This window comes from Acomys minous, assembly GCF_964271855.1.
Source record: "Acomys minous genome assembly, chromosome: 5".
Lineage (NCBI taxonomy): Eukaryota > Metazoa > Chordata > Mammalia > Rodentia > Muridae > Acomys > Acomys minous.
The window spans coordinates 30,213,493-30,230,514 of NC_140494.1; the positions used below are offsets into that span (position 1 = coordinate 30,213,493).

Sequence of the window (17,022 nt, forward strand, 5' to 3'; positions counted from 1 at the left end):
TACCAGTTTCAAACAGGGACCAGAACTATTTTCCTCCTGGAATTCTCAGCCACCCTCTCCCACTGTACCCTCCTCCACCACCCTCACCTGGGTAACATTCTGCCAGCAGCCTGTTTGGGTCTTTTTAAGCTAGGAGTTAAAGGGTTCACCTGTAATCCCAGCACTGGGGAAAGTAGAGTGGTAGGATCAAGGAGTTCAAGGTCATCCTTGGCTACGCAGAGTTTGAGGCCAGCCTGGGCTATTTGAGAGCCTGTGCCAAAACTTCAAAATCAAGGAAACAAGCAAACAAACAAAAAGACATCAGTTTCTGAGCATCATTCATTAGAAGCTTGGATTGTTAACAGACATTTACTACTACAGAAGACATTTCAAACCAGGTAAGGTGATGCAATCTCATCACTCAGGAGACAAAGGCAGGCTCTCAAAGCTAGCCTGGTTACCTGGCCACATGCTGTCATACCAACATTCCCTTTGGAGTAGAGGTGTGGGCATGAACTTTCTCTGGGAGCCTAGCTACTTCTTACTTTCTTTGCAAGGAAAACAGGTCAGGAAAGAAAGAAATAAGGCTTTTCTCTTCATTCTTCCTCAGAGGTCAGTTAGCACTGTGTGAAGAGTAGCTTACTGTCTTGTAGCTCCTCTGTTGTTACACAGTTGCAAAGATACCCACACCTCTACAAATTTTCATTTGTTCCCCAACTGGAATGTAAGGCAGTATACTGATTCTTTCCACAGAGCTGAGTCACTGCCTCATTAATAATATAATCCTTGGAGCCCACTTTTACCTAGAGCCTGACCCTTAAAGGCATTCATAGTTCAAGTTCAAGATTTGATTTCCTGTGTCTAATAAGTATCCCAACAACCCTTGGCCCATTTCACCCAGCACAAAAAGAGGTCATGGTATTTAAGTGGAATTTTAAAATGCCGAAACCACACAAAAGAATGTGGCCCTGGGTGTAGCACCCATATGGTAAGTGTGAGGTCTCCCCCCAAACCCCCCAGAGTTAGTCCTCTATGAACAAGGTCAGCCGGAAAGCTGACACTACCTTAGCTGGGAAAGGCTGATGGCGCCATTAACAGCTCTTGCCAGCGGTTACCTCAGACAATGTAAATACAAAACTGGTGCTTGTGTTTATTTAAAGTTATTGGCATCAGGCTCATTCCTGGTAGACAAAGATTATCTTGTTTACAGCAGTACCCAGATGATGGACAAGACTCTGTTTAGTATAAATCGAGCTATGCAGAGGGGGGACCCGTTAGCATAAACAATTTCCCTCAAGCAAAACAAATCCTGCCAAGACTCAAGCTGGAATTCATTTATTATCCAGCTTCAAGTTGGCTTGTCTCAACATTAAACAACTGAGGGGCAGAGGGCCGAAGCTGAGGGCCGAGGGCTGGACGAACTCCTATCTCACGTGCTTTGCAGAGGTGCTTGCTTCTGGCTTGGTGTCACAGTGTCCACGTCTCTCTGCAAATGCTGTCACTTAGGCAATTTCTCAGGAGATGTGGCTACAACCTTGCCAAAAAAAAAAAAAAAAAATATATATATATATATATATAAGAGATGGAAAAGGACAAGGGTGACCAGAGAGGCGCTATTGTCCTTTCAAAATCATGTGACCCAATGGAACCCCTTAGTGAGTTTTCTGAAGTAGAGATGATCCAATGGCTTCAGGGTGAGTTCCAGTGCTCCAGCAGGCTTGACAAAGGTCCTGAACTCTGTCCCATCCTGCTTCAGGGATGTCTGGAGTTGGATTTCAGGCCCCTATGAGAACTGAGTCCATCCAGAAACAGCATAGCCTCCTGGGCTAGACTCATCTAAAGGACAACTAAGTTTATCTGAACAGCCAGGCCCAGAGAGTAGTGACTCCAGAAGACACACAGTGGTTGAGCCTTCAGCAGAAATGGCATGCCTGGGAAACTGAGCAATATACAGAAGGGGGAGTGTGATAACAATAGTTTGTCTGGCTGAAGTCAGAGCCAGGAGGTACCTGAGAAATAAAGAAATAGTGCGGGGTTGGGGAAGCAGGACAGGAAGATGTCAGGACCCTGCCTCAGAAGAGAGAGAGCAAATGCTACTGAAAGGTCTCCGTGCTTCATTCAGCACAGCACAGGTTGTAACAAGAATAGTAGAAGCTGGCAAGGGTGTTTGCATCTGTGAGGTTCTTTCTCTAAAGGAACAGAAGTGATGGGATGGATATTTATGATGTTTTAGACTGCCTTGCCACTCGCAGCATGGGTAGTCTCACGATGGCTGTCTCACACTCGGGGAGGCTGAGAACCCAGCAGTTGTCCAGTCTATGAGCCTGGATGTCTCGGCACTCACCGTCTTGTATGGGAGGCCTAGAGGATTCCTGGAGAGCTTCTGGTCTTTAGTCTACCTTGAAATCCCAAAAAAGTAGGTTCCAATACGAGCAAAGAAATGCTTCAGCGGCGTGACAGAGGGCTTGCCAGCGAGAGTGAGAGCAAGCAGGCAAAAGCCGAAGACTCCCTCTCCCACATCCGTTCAGATGGGCAGCCACCAGAAAGCTTGCTCGGATTTAGGCTGGGTCTTCCTGCTTCAAAATAATCTGATTAAGGAAATCCCTCACAGGAGTGCTAACAGCTTAGATTTTAGTTGAATCCAGATGTAATTTGACAACTAACAGTAGTTATCATGAGTCCTCCCCTGTCAACTTGACTCACAATCCTATCTCCTTATGTCATTCTTAATTTTCAAATGACAATAATAACCAGGTCATAATTTTGTCTAATATGATATAAATCTACAACTGAAAATGCATTATATATTTTTGGATAGGTGGCAATGCCTCTTAAGGAGGTCTTTCAGTGCCTCATCGTTGTTTTTCTTTTCTTTTCTTTCTTTTTTTTTTCTTTTTTTTTTTTTTTTACACAGGGTTTCTCTGTGTAGCCTTGGCTGTCCTGGACTCACTTTGTAGACCAGGCTGGCCTTGAACTCACAGCGATCTGCCTGCCTCTGCCTTCCCAGTGCTGGGATTAAAGGCACCACCATGCCCAGCTTGGTGCCTCATAACTTAAATGTGATACTAACTGCTGACATTGTTTCAATCAGTGTTACATTATATGGTGAAGAGCGAAGAAGAAACATTGTGCTGAATAGATTTGTTCATATAGGCACAAACACTCTTAACGAAATATGACAGAAGCAGTCACGTCAATTGTAATCCTCATTTCTGCAACTTGGCCTTAGTACTGATAACCACCTTCCTCTGCTATGCATTCTGTCTGTCCTCCACCTTCCGCAAGCACCTCAGCAGGTCTCGGCTCTTTCCCTGGAGGAGTGACCCACACCTTCATTCCTGGGAGGTCTGTGCTCTTTGTTACCTTCTCTGGGTTGGGTTCTTGTGGTTTCCCATTGACTTTACTCACAGGACACAGTAGCACCAAGGGATGCCCTAAGACACACCTTCCTTACCTCAGCCCATGGAGAAGCAACCCAACATCCCCCTGGTAGTCTCAGTCTGAGCCTCCAATTCAAGCGAATGTTTGCTGTCTCCAGGTAGAGGTGCTCCCACCTCTGAGACCCAGACTTCTGGGCAAGCAGAATTTAAGGTCATGGGGGCAGCAGTGAGTAGAACATTCCATTCCCACCCCTTAACTCTTGGAACTGTGTACGCAGCATAGGAGGACAGGACCATATACTGGATTCGGATTCAAGGCGCACCCCACCTTCTGAAGTACCCTGATCCAGCCCTCCAGGGTACTGCTACTTAATTAGGGCTACTCAGAGGAGCATTAGTGACTAAAAGTGGCTGCATCGCCGAAAAGCCCACCTCAGCCTGAGTGACAGTTTATGAAAGCTGAGGTGAGCTTTTGGAGCTCTCAGCGTGGCTGTACAGGCAGAGAGAGTGGTCAGAAGGTCTCTCCGGCACTCCTTGCTGCTTATGGAAGCTTGGGCAAGGGTTGCTGTTCAGGGCCATCCTGACACACTGGTTGCTTCCTTTCTGACTCTTAACCAGCTCTCCTCCAGGAATGCTTCATTTCAGAGGTAACTGGCACACAGCAAAGAAGTACTATAATTGGAGTTTTTAGCAGAGTTTTCAGGACAAGACTCAGCTGAACTCTGACCTTCTCGTCTGGCTTGACTCTGCAACCAGCACCTGGTTCATTCATCTATTACCACTGCAATGAGCCCGCATTTCAACTAGCCTTCCACATCTGCCTTCCCACAGCTGCTCTTAACTGCTTGAGCTCTGCTGTGGCCTCCTTAGCCCCCTGTGGCCTTCTGCAACCTAGCGGTTCATCTAGAGATATAACATGCGCTGTGTAATGTGCGGCTCAGAGTCAACATCAGTGATGAAGATCAGAATTGAAGAACTTGCTTTTCTGGCAGGCCCTCAGGGGGACTTGCTTGGAACTGTCTGGCAAATTGCCACCAGCAAGACCAATACAGCTTGCGAACTCACTGTTACTCAATACAGCATGGCATTTGGGAGAAACACAAATGTGTCCATCTATGTTTCTGACACAGCATGCTATGATGCAGCCTCTAAGCACCTGTTTCAGAATCTTCAAACCCACATTCACAGCAGCAATTTAAAAAAAAAACTATACCCAAGGCAGAGGCAACCCAAGTGTCAGTCAACAGCATGATGAATAGACAAAGTCAGGAATAGTATTCAGAGTTCAAAAGAAGACATTTTCAACACATGCAACAACACCGAAGAAATTTGGGGGTGTTGTGTAGGTGAAACAAGCCAACTGATAAAGTAGAAAACACACTCTGATTCTAGTCCTACCAGACACCTAGAACCATGCAATCCTCACAGACAGAAAGCAGAAGGGTGGCTGCCCATGGGCTGGAGAGAAAGAGTGAGAAGCACCTAGCAGCTGCTTTTGCAAAAAAAAAAAAAAAGGGGGGGGGGCCAAGTCCTGACTCCTACGGTGTGGGCGGAAGCAGCATGGACGCCTAGAGCTTCTGCTGTTGTTTTGTCTCTGCGGATCAGCTAAAGGCACAGAGACAAATTCTCTCGAGTCACTGTGACTCTGAGGAAGTGCAAGCCTTACAGCATAGAGTCCTCCCCTCATGATGGGGAGGCTACCGCTCAGCAAGTGGGAGAGAGCAACCTGACACTGCATTGATTGGAGCACTCTACAGGATGTCACCCCCCCCCCCACACCCCATGCAGGATTGGAGCTGCAGCAGCAATAGGTTGCTAAGTGGGACTGTGGGTGGCAGTGCCCCAGGAGACAGCCTAGAGTTGCCCTAACCACACAGGCTGGTGTGGTGGCACTGGGATCACACTCTACCTCCTCTTACCTCCCTGATCTCCACAGAAGGAATCCAGGTACAACCCATAGTATGGTGTAGGAGACAGATGGCGTTTATTACCGAGCGCTTTAGAATACCATTAATGAGAGAGTGTGAACGCAGAGGGCAAGGGGACCTAGAGTGTTGACCTAGAGTTTATGTAGGCTCGCTATACTATCTCTGAAGTCTCTGGAACTCACAGCTCTTCCTCAGGGGCATTCTGCAGTCCAGGTGATGAGCAGGCCGGTCTGTCCTGAGTCTTATGATTGGAGACAATGGTATGCCCTTGTTATTCACTAACAAGCCTCTGGCTAGAATCTTAGGACCTTCTTGGAACCTGAGAAGGTCATGCCTCTACCTACTGCAGATACTGAGGTAAGATAAATACAAGGATAATTTGGGGGACATAAAAAGTGAGAGGAGCCCCCACCCTAAAATTCAGTTGAAGCCTCTCACCAGCAATGAAGCCAGAGACTCAGAAAGTTAACAGATGCTTAAGATCTCCCTGCCCTCCTTGCAATATACCTAGGGTCATAAACTGGATGCCTCTACCAAATCCCTCCCCTCAGGGCTCAGAGAACTCTTAGAAAGAGGAGGCAGAAAGAGTCTAAGAACCAGAGAGCATGGGGGACCATGGTGCATAGGGCTTGTGAGGATCTGAATGGGTCTGCACTGGATGGTGTCCTAGAGCTGAAAGGAGAAGTAGATAGAAACATGCCCCATCCCTAACCTAGAAGCTATGTCCAATTGACACCTGCTTGCCAAGGAAAATTCAGCTTTCTCCAAGGATGTGTCACTGGGGAGACAAACTACTCTTAAGGGTATGCCACGCTGCATGCCATGCGGTAGATGGCCAACAGAGTCCAAACTCAACAGCATCTTTGGAAGTTCCTCGTCTCATAATGTCATGACAGGGCTTTTCCTCTGCCACCCCCCCCCACCCCGTTCCTTCTTTCTTTGAATTTTATGCGATTTTTTTTAGTTTTTATATCTATCATCTATCTGTCTATTTATCTATCTACTATCTATCATCTAACTATCAATCGATCAATCTATCTATCTTCCACCTATCCATCTTTTTCTCTTTTAGCCCTACAGATCCTTTCTGTATATTTTATGGCTTCCAGTTTAGTTTCTTAAAGGAGTGTGTACACAAGTGGGTTTTTGCATCTATATCTACTTCAACACTATTAAAAGACCTTTTTACCTGAAATATGCCGGCGTCTGTCTACATCTAACCTCGAAAAGAATTCGTTAATTTAAGACATCCTGGAGCTCCCAGGCCCCACAGTGAACTGTAGGTTCAGTGAGAGTGCTGTCTCAAAAGTACGGTAGGGAACTTAAAGGAAGATGCTTGATACTGATCTCTGGCTTCTACACACATACGCACACACATGCACACAGTCACCTGACTGTACATGTACACACACACACACACACACACACACACACACACACACACGCACCACCATAGGATTCCCTTGAGAACTGAAGTGCTGACCTACATAAAGGAACGGGACTGTTTCCAAGCTGTGAACTGAACGGCGGAGTTGGAGGAAGACAATAGCATGTGAGAGATGAGATGACTTGTGTTCTGGCCACACAGAGGCTCCCTCTGGCTCTGCCAGCCACAGGCCCCTGGAGAGATGCCTGCTAGTTTTAAGTTGCTGCAAGGGCCAGTCCTGTGTTTGGCTAGCTCTGGCATACGACATTAGTGACAGACAAAAAGACTCCCAGAGGACAACTATCAAAGCAGATGGGTTGGGTTTGTATAAATACGCAAACAAACCTACCAGGGAGATCAGTGGCGGGAGATAAGCTCTTAGGATCCCAGGCAAAGATAAACAGGCTCTGGTAGGCCAGGTCTTCCCAGAGTTCACAGATGTCTGAAGAGGGGATGTCACTGGCACAGAAGCTGTAAGGAGAGAGGAGGCTGCAGACACGGCCCAGGGCCAAGGCCCAAGCAGCAGCTTCTGTGAGAGCCGCTCAGTCCTCAGGCCCCGTATGCCCTCAGCTCTCAGGGCCCCAAGTGATCTACAGATCTGGGGGCCCTGGCCTTTCCTTGGCAAAGAGAGGGAGCTATGTGGGGTGCTGGCCACCAGGGCGTGTGTGTGTGTGTGTGTGTGTGTGTGTGTGTGTGTGTGTGTGTGTGTGTGTGTATGTGTGTGTGTGTGTGTGTGTGTGTGTGTGTGTAAGTTCCCAGTCACCAATAGGTTGGGAGCCTGTGATTTTAACTTTTTTTTTTCAACTTTTCTACTCATATTATATGTATTCTGATAATTCCCCAAAATAGTAGAAGGATCTAATTTTATAACAGCAAGGGGGGGGGGGGAGCATGCTAGGGATGTGGCTCAGGTGGTCGTGTGCAGTTGGTTAGTGTGCTTGACTAATATGGACACATTCCTGGTTTTATCCACACATAAACCTGGCATGGTGGCACAGGCCTACAATCCCAGCTCAGCACTCAGGAAGTGGAGGCAGGAGGATTAGAAGTTCAAAGTCATATCAAAGGTCATAGTGAGTTTCAGGCCAGCCTGGGATACATGAGACCCTTTAGAGAAGGAGAGAAGAAAGGGGGAAAGGAGAAAAGGGGGGAGAGGGGAGAGGGAGTGAGAAGCGAAGAAGGGGGTCGGAAGGGAGGGAGGGAGGGTGGGAGGAGGGAGGGAGGGAGGGAGGGAAGGTGGGTGGGTGGGTGAGAAAGCAAGGCTTGACTCAGGGTCATCAGCTTTCCTTTCCTGGTATGAGCTTCACACGCGGGCTCCTCTATCAAGCCAGTCTGGTGCCCCTGTGAAATGGCAGTAGGCAGTAGGTCTCCAGAGAACATGGAAACACAAGGGTCCAGAGAGAGCTTCACAGTGACTTTTTATTTACAAACTGTGAATACACTAGCAAGCTGGGCCAGGCCTTGGGGTCTGGCTTGAGGCCTGCCCATTCTTGGATCCTTGAGCTTGGGCTCCTCAGCTTTATAGCACTTGGAAAGCCTCTTGATTGGGGCAGGCTGATGTTGATGCTGGGAGATTATTTCCTTCTAGATTCAAGCCCTCTTTTGCTTATTGGGAAAGAGACAGCATTTATCCTGGCTGAGCATCAACAACCAATAAAACATTTTGCTTCATCTCGAAGCTGACAGGCCCCTCGGTACAGACCTCAGGGTGCCTTGCTGCATGGACAACAATCCTGTCTGCCTCTGTCTAGTACACGCAGTCCACTTAACTCTATCTGGACACGTTGTCTCTGTCCTTTTGCTTGCTGATGGCCTCTGGGGACCTTGCTTGAGTGTGCATGCACATATGTGAACATACACTATGCGGAATCATATGAAAAAGGACCAGAGCAAGCCAGGAGGCACACTGTATTGGGGTTGGGGAAATAGCTCAGCGGTAAGAGCTGTCTTACCTAGGCAAGCATGAGGACCTGAGTTCAAATTCTCAGCACCCATGTACAAAGCCAGGTGTAGCCTTGTGCCTGTAACTTCAGAGCCTTGGAGGGCAGAGACAGAGGGCCCAGCAGGATCACAGTGACTTGTCAGCCATCAACCCAGTTCCAGGCTCAGTGAAAGACTCGGTCTCAAGGGAACAGAATGATAGAACAAGGCACACTGGGTGACCTCCTTTGGCCCCTGTTTGAGTGTGCATATACACATGTGAACACACACCACTCACACATACCGCACATGCATGCACACAACACATAACACAAATTAGATTTTTTTAAACATAGCTATGATTTCATGGGAAGAAATGGATCCCACAGCTCAGCAGGCTTCCAGCTGAGTAGTTTGATGATATGGAGAGCCCTAGGCTACACTGTGGTCCCTAGCTGCTCAGAACCTGATGGCTAGCACAGGGGATGAGTGAGCACCACACAGTGATGAAGCCAGTGCTCTAGAGTGGAGAGGCTGCATAAGACGCCCTTAGGCAACTGGTTGGCTGTCTGTAAGAACTAGCCAACCCTGAAGACGGCAGATCCTACAAGGCCTCCAACTCACAGCATTGTAAAATTGGTAAAGCAAACAAACATGACTGATGGTGAATTCTCTCTCAGGGGCAGAAATGGTGGTGCAAGTGTTTCCAAAGTAGAGTTGAAGTGAGCTAAGACAACTGGGGGGTGGGGTTGGGGTGGGCTGGGGCTGGGGTGGGGTCAGGGTGGGGTGGGGCCCATTCCTCTTGATCCTGAAATCAGACTCCTGCTTTGGGTAGCTTTTCGAATGGGCTCTGTAGGGCCTAATTGCTTCTGAGAACCTTTCCGGACTCTTTACTGGAAAAACATATATATAGAAAACCACATGTCTTAAAGCAGAAGGTTCCTAAATGCTCCCAAACTGAACGCTCTCAGGAAACACACCCCTGAAACAAGTGGCTGATGGCCTCTGAGAGTCTCCCCACTTTCAAGGGCAGAGGTTGGTTTTTCTTACCTCAGTGTCAGACAGCTGAGGTCTGGGAGCAGAACAGAGCTGCAAGGCAGCAGAGCACACTGCGTCTCCATTGATCCCATCAAGATGTTGCTGTGAGTCTGTGTTCTCTTTAAAGCATTGGCTAGAGTGTCCATGGTTCTAATGTTAGGACTATAGCCGCCTCATCCACCGTCCATACAAGTAGGTGTCTCTGCCTGCTCAGTAAAATTACCACTGCAAACACATTATATATACCCACCACACAAACAGGCAAATAAGCAAACCACCAAAAACTGAAACAAGCTGGCAAACTGCTGTCTAAAACTCATCAGGCAACAGCTCTGTTCATGTTCTGTTGTACGCAGGGACACATTCTTCCTGGTTTTACCGAATAAGAGACATATCCTTTAATTTTTCAGTTTTAGCAGTTTGCTGTTTGTGAGCAGAAGCTGCAGTCCAGATTAAAAGTGGGTCTTCTTACCTCAAAGATTCAGATTAAAAGTGAGTCTTCCCACTTCCGATGATCTAATTAATAAAAGAATCCCTCACGGGTGTGCCCAGTCACTATTTGGGTTTTAGTTAATTCCAGAAGGAGTCAAGTTAACGTCCAAGAACAGCCATCACAGTCAGGCGTGGTGGTGCAGGCCCATAATCCCAGCACTCATGGAGGCAGAGGCAGGCTGTGAGTTTGAGGCCAGCCTGGTCTACAAAGTGAAGCCACGACAGCCAAGGCTACACAGAGAAACCCTGCCCCCAAAACCAAAACAAAACAAAAACAAAAACAAAGCAAAACCAACGAACAAAACAATAGCCATCACAGGTGGTAAGGAAATGGAAAAAGAACAGACACAGATGACACAGGTACAGAAAAGCCGGGGTCGGGTAGGTCGTTGTGCTCTGATGGAGCTGCACCACTACCACAATCACCCAGATCCTCGCCAACACCCACAGTCAGACCAGGGGAAGTCTTTGCCTATTCCAGCCTGACCTGTATGGGGAAGGTCTGACACATTGGGTCCTCGAGATAGCTGTGCCATTTCAACAATACACATTCTCCAAGGAATTCACTTGTTCTTTACACACTCACTCAAGGCTCCCTGAGGTCCCTACACTGGTACAGGGTGTGGGTGGTGGCTGTGGTGTGCATAGGGCATGGTTAAGGGCACAGTGGTATGCTCACCCAGTGTTTATACCTGTTGCATGATGTGGTACTTGGTATATGTTGTGGTGTGTGTACCTGGTGTATGGCGTATATACTTGGTATAAAGTGCATGCATCTGTTGTGTGGTGTGTACAGCAGGTATGGTGAAGGCAAGTAGTATGTGTGCACCTGCTGTATGCTATGCACTAACAGCAAATGAAAGCATGGCTTCAGGGTGTCGAGGAATTAGCTGAAGCTGAACAGCAGCTACCGGATGGATGGTGGCTGTCCCTCTGTGCAGAGGACATCCGGAACAGGTGGCCCTTCAACAACTCATTTTCCAGCTGCGCCCTCTCTTCTCCTCCATGTCTCCTATGCTACTTAAGGAGGCTTCACTCACGCTCACTGTGCAGCAGGCATCCCCAACCCAGACTTGCTCCTGGGCAAGGGCTCTGCCAACTGGGCCTTGGGCACTGTTGGCTTAGCAGGTGGCAGGAGGGAACTTGCTCCACACAGTTGTTGTGGTGTCCCCTGGAGCAACCCCTCACTACAGGTGACTTCTAAACTCCCAAAGCTGCTCCAACAAACCAGCACAGACCGCCTGGAGGGCTGTGTTCTGTGCAGGTTCCAGAACCCACTGCTTTGAGTGGCTGCTCCTTGGCCATGGTGGCTGTTGTTATCTGAGTCCGTATCTGATCAGATACAGATCTGAACCTCTTTTCTGTGCTGGGTTCCCATGTGGTCCCTCTGTTGAAGCTTATTTTCTCCATTAGGCTTTTTTTTTTTCTTTTGAGAGAGAGTCTCATTATGTAACTCTGGCTGGCCTGGAACTGGTTATATAGATCCTGCTGGCCTCGAACTCACAGCAATCTGCCTACTCCTGTCTCCCAAGTGCTGGGATTAAAGGCGTTTTACCACATCAGACCTCCCCATTAGGCTCTTAACCATAGGACTGCCACTTCTCAGACATACTCCTGAAAGCTGTCCTCTGACTTTCAACTGTAGTAAGAGTTAAAAAAAAACCCTATTCTTACTGAATTTTACTGATAGAAATACCAATGCAAACAAAACCGCAACACAGATAAATTGTACATTTACTGAAGAATCAAACCATCCCAATAAAATCTCAACTGGCAAAGTTTGTCCTGAAGTGTTTTCTGTAGTGGCAGCAAGGGTCAGGTGGGACAGGGCTGCACTTGGCTTAAAAAGCTGACTTGTAATTGTACAAATGAATAGGCAAAGGTGATGTTCTGTAACCATGGAACATGGGTAATCAGTGTGTGTCTCTCACTCACGTTAAGTATGCTGCGACAATGTGGGTTAGCACAGAGGATGCTATGCTAAGTGAGATGAGCTCCCTCTCTGAGGTGCAACCTGAAAAGTTGACCTCAAGTTGTAAGAATGGTGGTTCTAAGGGGAGCACAGAGGCAACAGGTACGAAGTAAAGTTAAGCAGGAGCAGGGCTGGAGAGACGGCGCAACAGTCTAGAGAACTGGCTGCTCTAATTCCCAGCACCCATATGGCAGTTCACAATCATCTGTTAACTCCAGCTCACAATCATCTGTAACTCCAGTTCACAATCATCTGTATCTCCAGTTCACAATCATCTGTAACTCCAGCTCACAATCATCTGTAACTCTAGTTCACAATCATCTGTAACTCCAGCTCACAATCATCTGTAACTCCAGTTCACAATCATCTGTTTCTCCAGCTCACAATCATCTGTATCTCCAGTTCACAACCATCTGTAACTCCAGTTCACAATCATCTGTAACTCCAGTTCACAATCATCTGTATCTCCTGTGCAAGGGGATCTGATGCCTTCCCCTCATCTCTGCAGGGACTAGGCACATATGTGGTGCACATGCAGACAAGCAGTCAAACACTCATACACAGACACACACAGACACACACACATAGACACACACACACATCTTTAGGGAAGGTTAGACAGAAGGATTTAAGGCAGGAGAGTAGGTTGGAGAGTGAGGTCAGAAGGCTTAATACACAGTAACTGCAAGGTGGAAAAAGAAATGTCAGAGATAAAGGCTGGAAGCCCCTTCATTACCTCGGCCTCTGCCACCAAGACTGAGGCACACACACAAGCTGGACGTTTAAGATGCTAGTCCAACATGCCCTGCATAAAGTCTGTAGGTAGAACTACAGGCTACAAGTAGAGTGTGCACAGAAAGCCTGTGCTGTGCAAATGAGCCAGAAAGGCTGATCTGTGCACAGTGGGGCCCCGAGCTGGTAAACTCCTGCTCTGGCCTTGGAATGCGTCTTTTCCTCAAGTCTCTCACTTTGCTTGGTAGCGTCCGCCTCTGTCCATCTCTGCTCCAGGAACAAGAACACGGAACTCACTGGTACCCAATGAGCTCTGCTCCCTGCTGATATCTAAGTTAGTTCTTGTGATCAACTGGACACTAGGGTGACAAGGGCTGGGGATGTGGGTCAGTTGGTGTAGTACTTGCAGCGCTTACATGAAGCCCTGGGTTCCATGGCCAGCACTGTCTGAATTGGGTGTGGTATCAGTTCAAGGCCATCCTCAGCTCACAGAGTTAGATGCCAGTGTGTGCTTCACCAGACCCGATCTAAACCATAGACCTACAAAAGACGACCAAATGTTTCAGCATAGAGAAATGAAGGCAGCCTTTGGGAGGGGGGCAACACTGCCTGAGAGTGCTGCAGACCTCAGGCCTGGTGGTCTCTACTCTACCAAGCTCCATCTCAAGCCAAGTTACATCAGTGTGATCCTACAACAAACTAGCTCTTTTAGAAATAATAGATCTCTGTTGGAAGGGGGAATAAGAAGCTCCAGGAAGGGTTGAGGGTGGGGTGGAGGTTGTGATCTAAATATATTGTATTCGTGTGTGAAATTACCAAAGAATAGATTTAAAATTAAACAAAAAGAAGATGTGCACTGGACAGTGACAGCGGTCCGACTTGGACAGGCTGGGGTCAGATTTGGTAATCTAGCCAACAGTAGATTCTGCTGTCACTAAGGATCAAGGAGAGGAAGGAGTATTGACTTGATGACGAAGGCATCCGCTCCAGACACTGAGTCTGAGGCATCCTGAGATCAGCCAAGGGCTGAGGTCAAACTACTGAGTGGGTCTGAGATTCAAACCATTTGACACAGGGACATGCTGCTGTAAAACATCAAAGAACAGGAAGATGCATACACCTGTTCGGCCACAGACCTTGTAGCAACTTTCTTTTCCAGGCACACAGCCCTGCAGGCTCTCTCCCTGGACAGAGCTGTATAAGGAGGCACCCTGCAGCCCTGTAGCTTTCAAAGCTGAGCTCTCTCTTTTCCCATCAACACAACAGGCACCCCACCCCCCGACTCCCACTCCTCCCACTATTGCTCAGATTCAAGGCAGCCTTGAGTTACAGCCAGTTCTTACCAGTACCTTTCTAGTCCCCATGGGGAACTAGCTGTTAGGTAAGTACAAAAGGGTAACAGGGCCAGGGGTAGGGTGAGGCTCAGTGCTCCCTTCTGAAACAGCACCATATTTATGGGGTATGTATCTGAGGTTTAACACTGAAAATACAGTGATAGGAAGCAGGCTTATAATCATGTGGCCCACTCCCGAGAGAGCTCTGCTGATTAGCTGGATGTGGTGGCACGGTCCTATATGACTTCTAATAGCGGGAGGACCAAGAGTTCAAGGTCATTCTCACTCACATTGTTTGTGGCCGGGGATACAAGACATCCTCTCAGTGGTGAGGAATGACAGGATGATAGTACTTGGTGGACCAATACAAGAAAAAGAATAAAAAACTCTATATGCTAGTAGGCGCATACGCCAGAAGATACAAGGCCAGGCACTAAGTATTACATGTAACAGGTAAGTGCTCAGAGGTAGAAATGCATCTAGCTAGCAAATCAAGGTCTCCTGCTTCAGGCCACAGGAGAAGGGCAGTCAGGCAAGGCATAGAGTCTTTGTTCACTCCTAGGCAGAAAAATAGGGGCAGGGACCCTCATTTTGGGAGGTGGGAGGTGACCTGAAAAGGGCTCACTGTTGATTTAAGATTTCCCAGTCACAAGTTAAAGACAGGAATCCCACTGGGCACGGTGGTGTAGGCCTTTAATCCCAGGACTCAGGAGAGGCAGAGGCAGGTGGATCTTCATGAGTGTGAAGCCAGCCTGCTCTACAAAGTGTGTCTATGACATCCAAGGCTACACAGAGAAACCCTGTCTCGGGAGAGGGGATGGAGGGGGGTGGGGAGACAGGAATCCCACCCTCCCCCAGGAACAATGGGAGTCAGGACTCTTTTCATAAGCAAAGCACATGGCCAAAGATGGGCAGGCAGGGATGCAGGAGCACAGGACCTCTGAAGAGCCTTTGCTGGGAGGAGGAGCAGAAGAGTGCCTCAGTCTGTCTTGGGAGATCTCCTGGACACAGATAATCAAGACCAAGGTAATGGCCTGGGAGGTCGGGACACTCCGGGATTCAGAAGGCAAATGTTGGGGGCTGTGCTAGCCTGTCACTCTGACTTCTAACCCATTAAAGGCAGGTGTAAACAATCCAGCCTGAGTTCACCTGCCTGGTCCACTTGGTGACCAGAAGTCCGGCAACCATCTGCTCCCAGGGAACAGCTTACTGCTGCGGGCCCTTCCACTCAGAATGGTGGTGCTTCCGGGAGAACCTCAGGTAGAGGAGCAACAGCATCCGAGCAGCTGTTGCCAGTGCAGGACTGTTTGGCTTCTGTGCCTAGTTTCTTCTCCAGTAAAACAGATAACACCTGGCCAGGAGCGCTCCTGGCCAGGTTAAACGTGGAAACCACTTGAAATGTTAAACAAACGACACAGTAAATGCTCAATAAATGTGAACTGTTGTAGTTATTCCCAGCCCTCTCACCCTCCCTAACAGAGGAAACGAGAGGTTTACAGCCAAGGTCCCTATGTTTCAACAGGCTTTGGGGATGCTGTGTGGAAAATGGATTAGAGAGGGAGGAGGCTGTGGCCTGGGAACCCAGGGAGAAGTCTGCAGGGATCCAGATGGGAGGTGGAAGGGCGGAAACTAGAGGCTCTTGGCAGTGGGATTCAGGAAATATTTCAGAGACAGTCTCTCCAGGACGTGATAACAGGTTGGGAATGGAAGCTTGGCAGAAGGCGCTGGCTTTGAGGGAAGCGTGAAGGTGGGAGGGCAGGGAAGGCAGCCGCAGGGCTTGTCCTAGGGGGTGTGTGGCCTGGGACTGGAAGCCCAGCCAGCAGGGGTAGGGCGTGCACCGGCTTGGGGAGTGCTTCTGGACCTGGGGAGGCCGCTTCCCGGGGCAGCTGGCCTGGGGATCTTAGTGGAGTTCGCCAAGGTGCTAAGTCCGATTTCCTCCAGGGCCAACCTGCCCTGTGTCTGAGGGGCGGGCCTGGACGAGTCCCCAGGGCGCTCCCTAACAATGCGCCAGGAACCGGCTAGGAGCTAGGAGTTCCACCCTGCCAGCTTCTCACTTCCTTCCTCGCTCTGCAGCTCTGTCTAGGGGCTTGCTGGAAGGGGGTTGCCTCCGCCTGGCAGCTTCCCAAGACAGCCGGTTGGGGAACAGTTGAGAATGATTTAGACAGCAGAAACGAGCCTCGGGCCTCCAGGGGACAGGATTTCTCGGCCTGAAATTTGCCCAGCCCACTGGACCAAGCTGTGCCTCGCGGGGGTCTGCACGTGCTCCAGCCTAGTGACTGTCTATATCCCCACTTGGACTGACTGACCGACCTACCGACCACCCTCCTGCTAGGATACTATAGGGATGCCATAGGACGCAGGCGTGCAGCATCCTCCGCTTTAGGGCTCGGGTTCTTAAAGCTCCCTGCACCCCCCCCCCCAAAGATGGGACCACCCACGGCTTCACGCTGTGAGGGATGCGGGATGCTGCCCAGCTTGCCGCTGGTGGCAGATAACGCGCCCCCAACTGGCGTGAGCTCCGGAGTTTTCCATCGCTGCCGCCAGAGCGTAATTCCATTAGCTTTTCTTCTCGTTTAGAGTAGATTCTCTTCTGCCCTTCTAGGGGAAGGTAGAGCGGTGCTGGGCCCCAGCTCAGGCTTTGTGGCCCTTTCGTGGAAGTTGCCAGGCACTGGAAGTACACAGTTCTCATTTGGGGCTCACAGGGTCTGCAGTTTGCCCGCAGGGTGGGGCCAAACTGGGTTGGCTGTGGTCCATTCAGCTGCAGGCAGAATGAGAAAAGCCCAGGTGTTGCTGCCTAAGCTCAGATGGTCAGCCACGTCTG

At 49.0% G+C, this 17,022-nt stretch overlaps 1 protein-coding gene across 3 annotated transcripts in view; it reads right to left on the bottom strand.

Moving 5' to 3' along the window:
• The window catches only part of ERCC6L2 (ERCC excision repair 6 like 2), a 160,955-nt gene that overhangs the window by 36,217 nt on the left and 107,716 nt on the right, over window positions 1-17,022 (bottom strand). The window contains exon 20 of one of the 3 annotated variants that reach the window (XM_084783737.1): window positions 301-1,513. The exons of 1 other annotated variant lie outside the window; for it this stretch is intronic. In XM_084783737.1, the coding sequence (XP_084639863.1) occupies window positions 1,478-1,513 (36 nt within the window). In that variant the 3' untranslated portion in view covers window positions 301-1,477. Of the gene's footprint in view, window positions 1-300; window positions 1,514-14,970; window positions 16,960-17,022 lie in introns of those variants that run through there. One more of the 3 variants, XM_084783735.1, reaches the window with a different exon arrangement.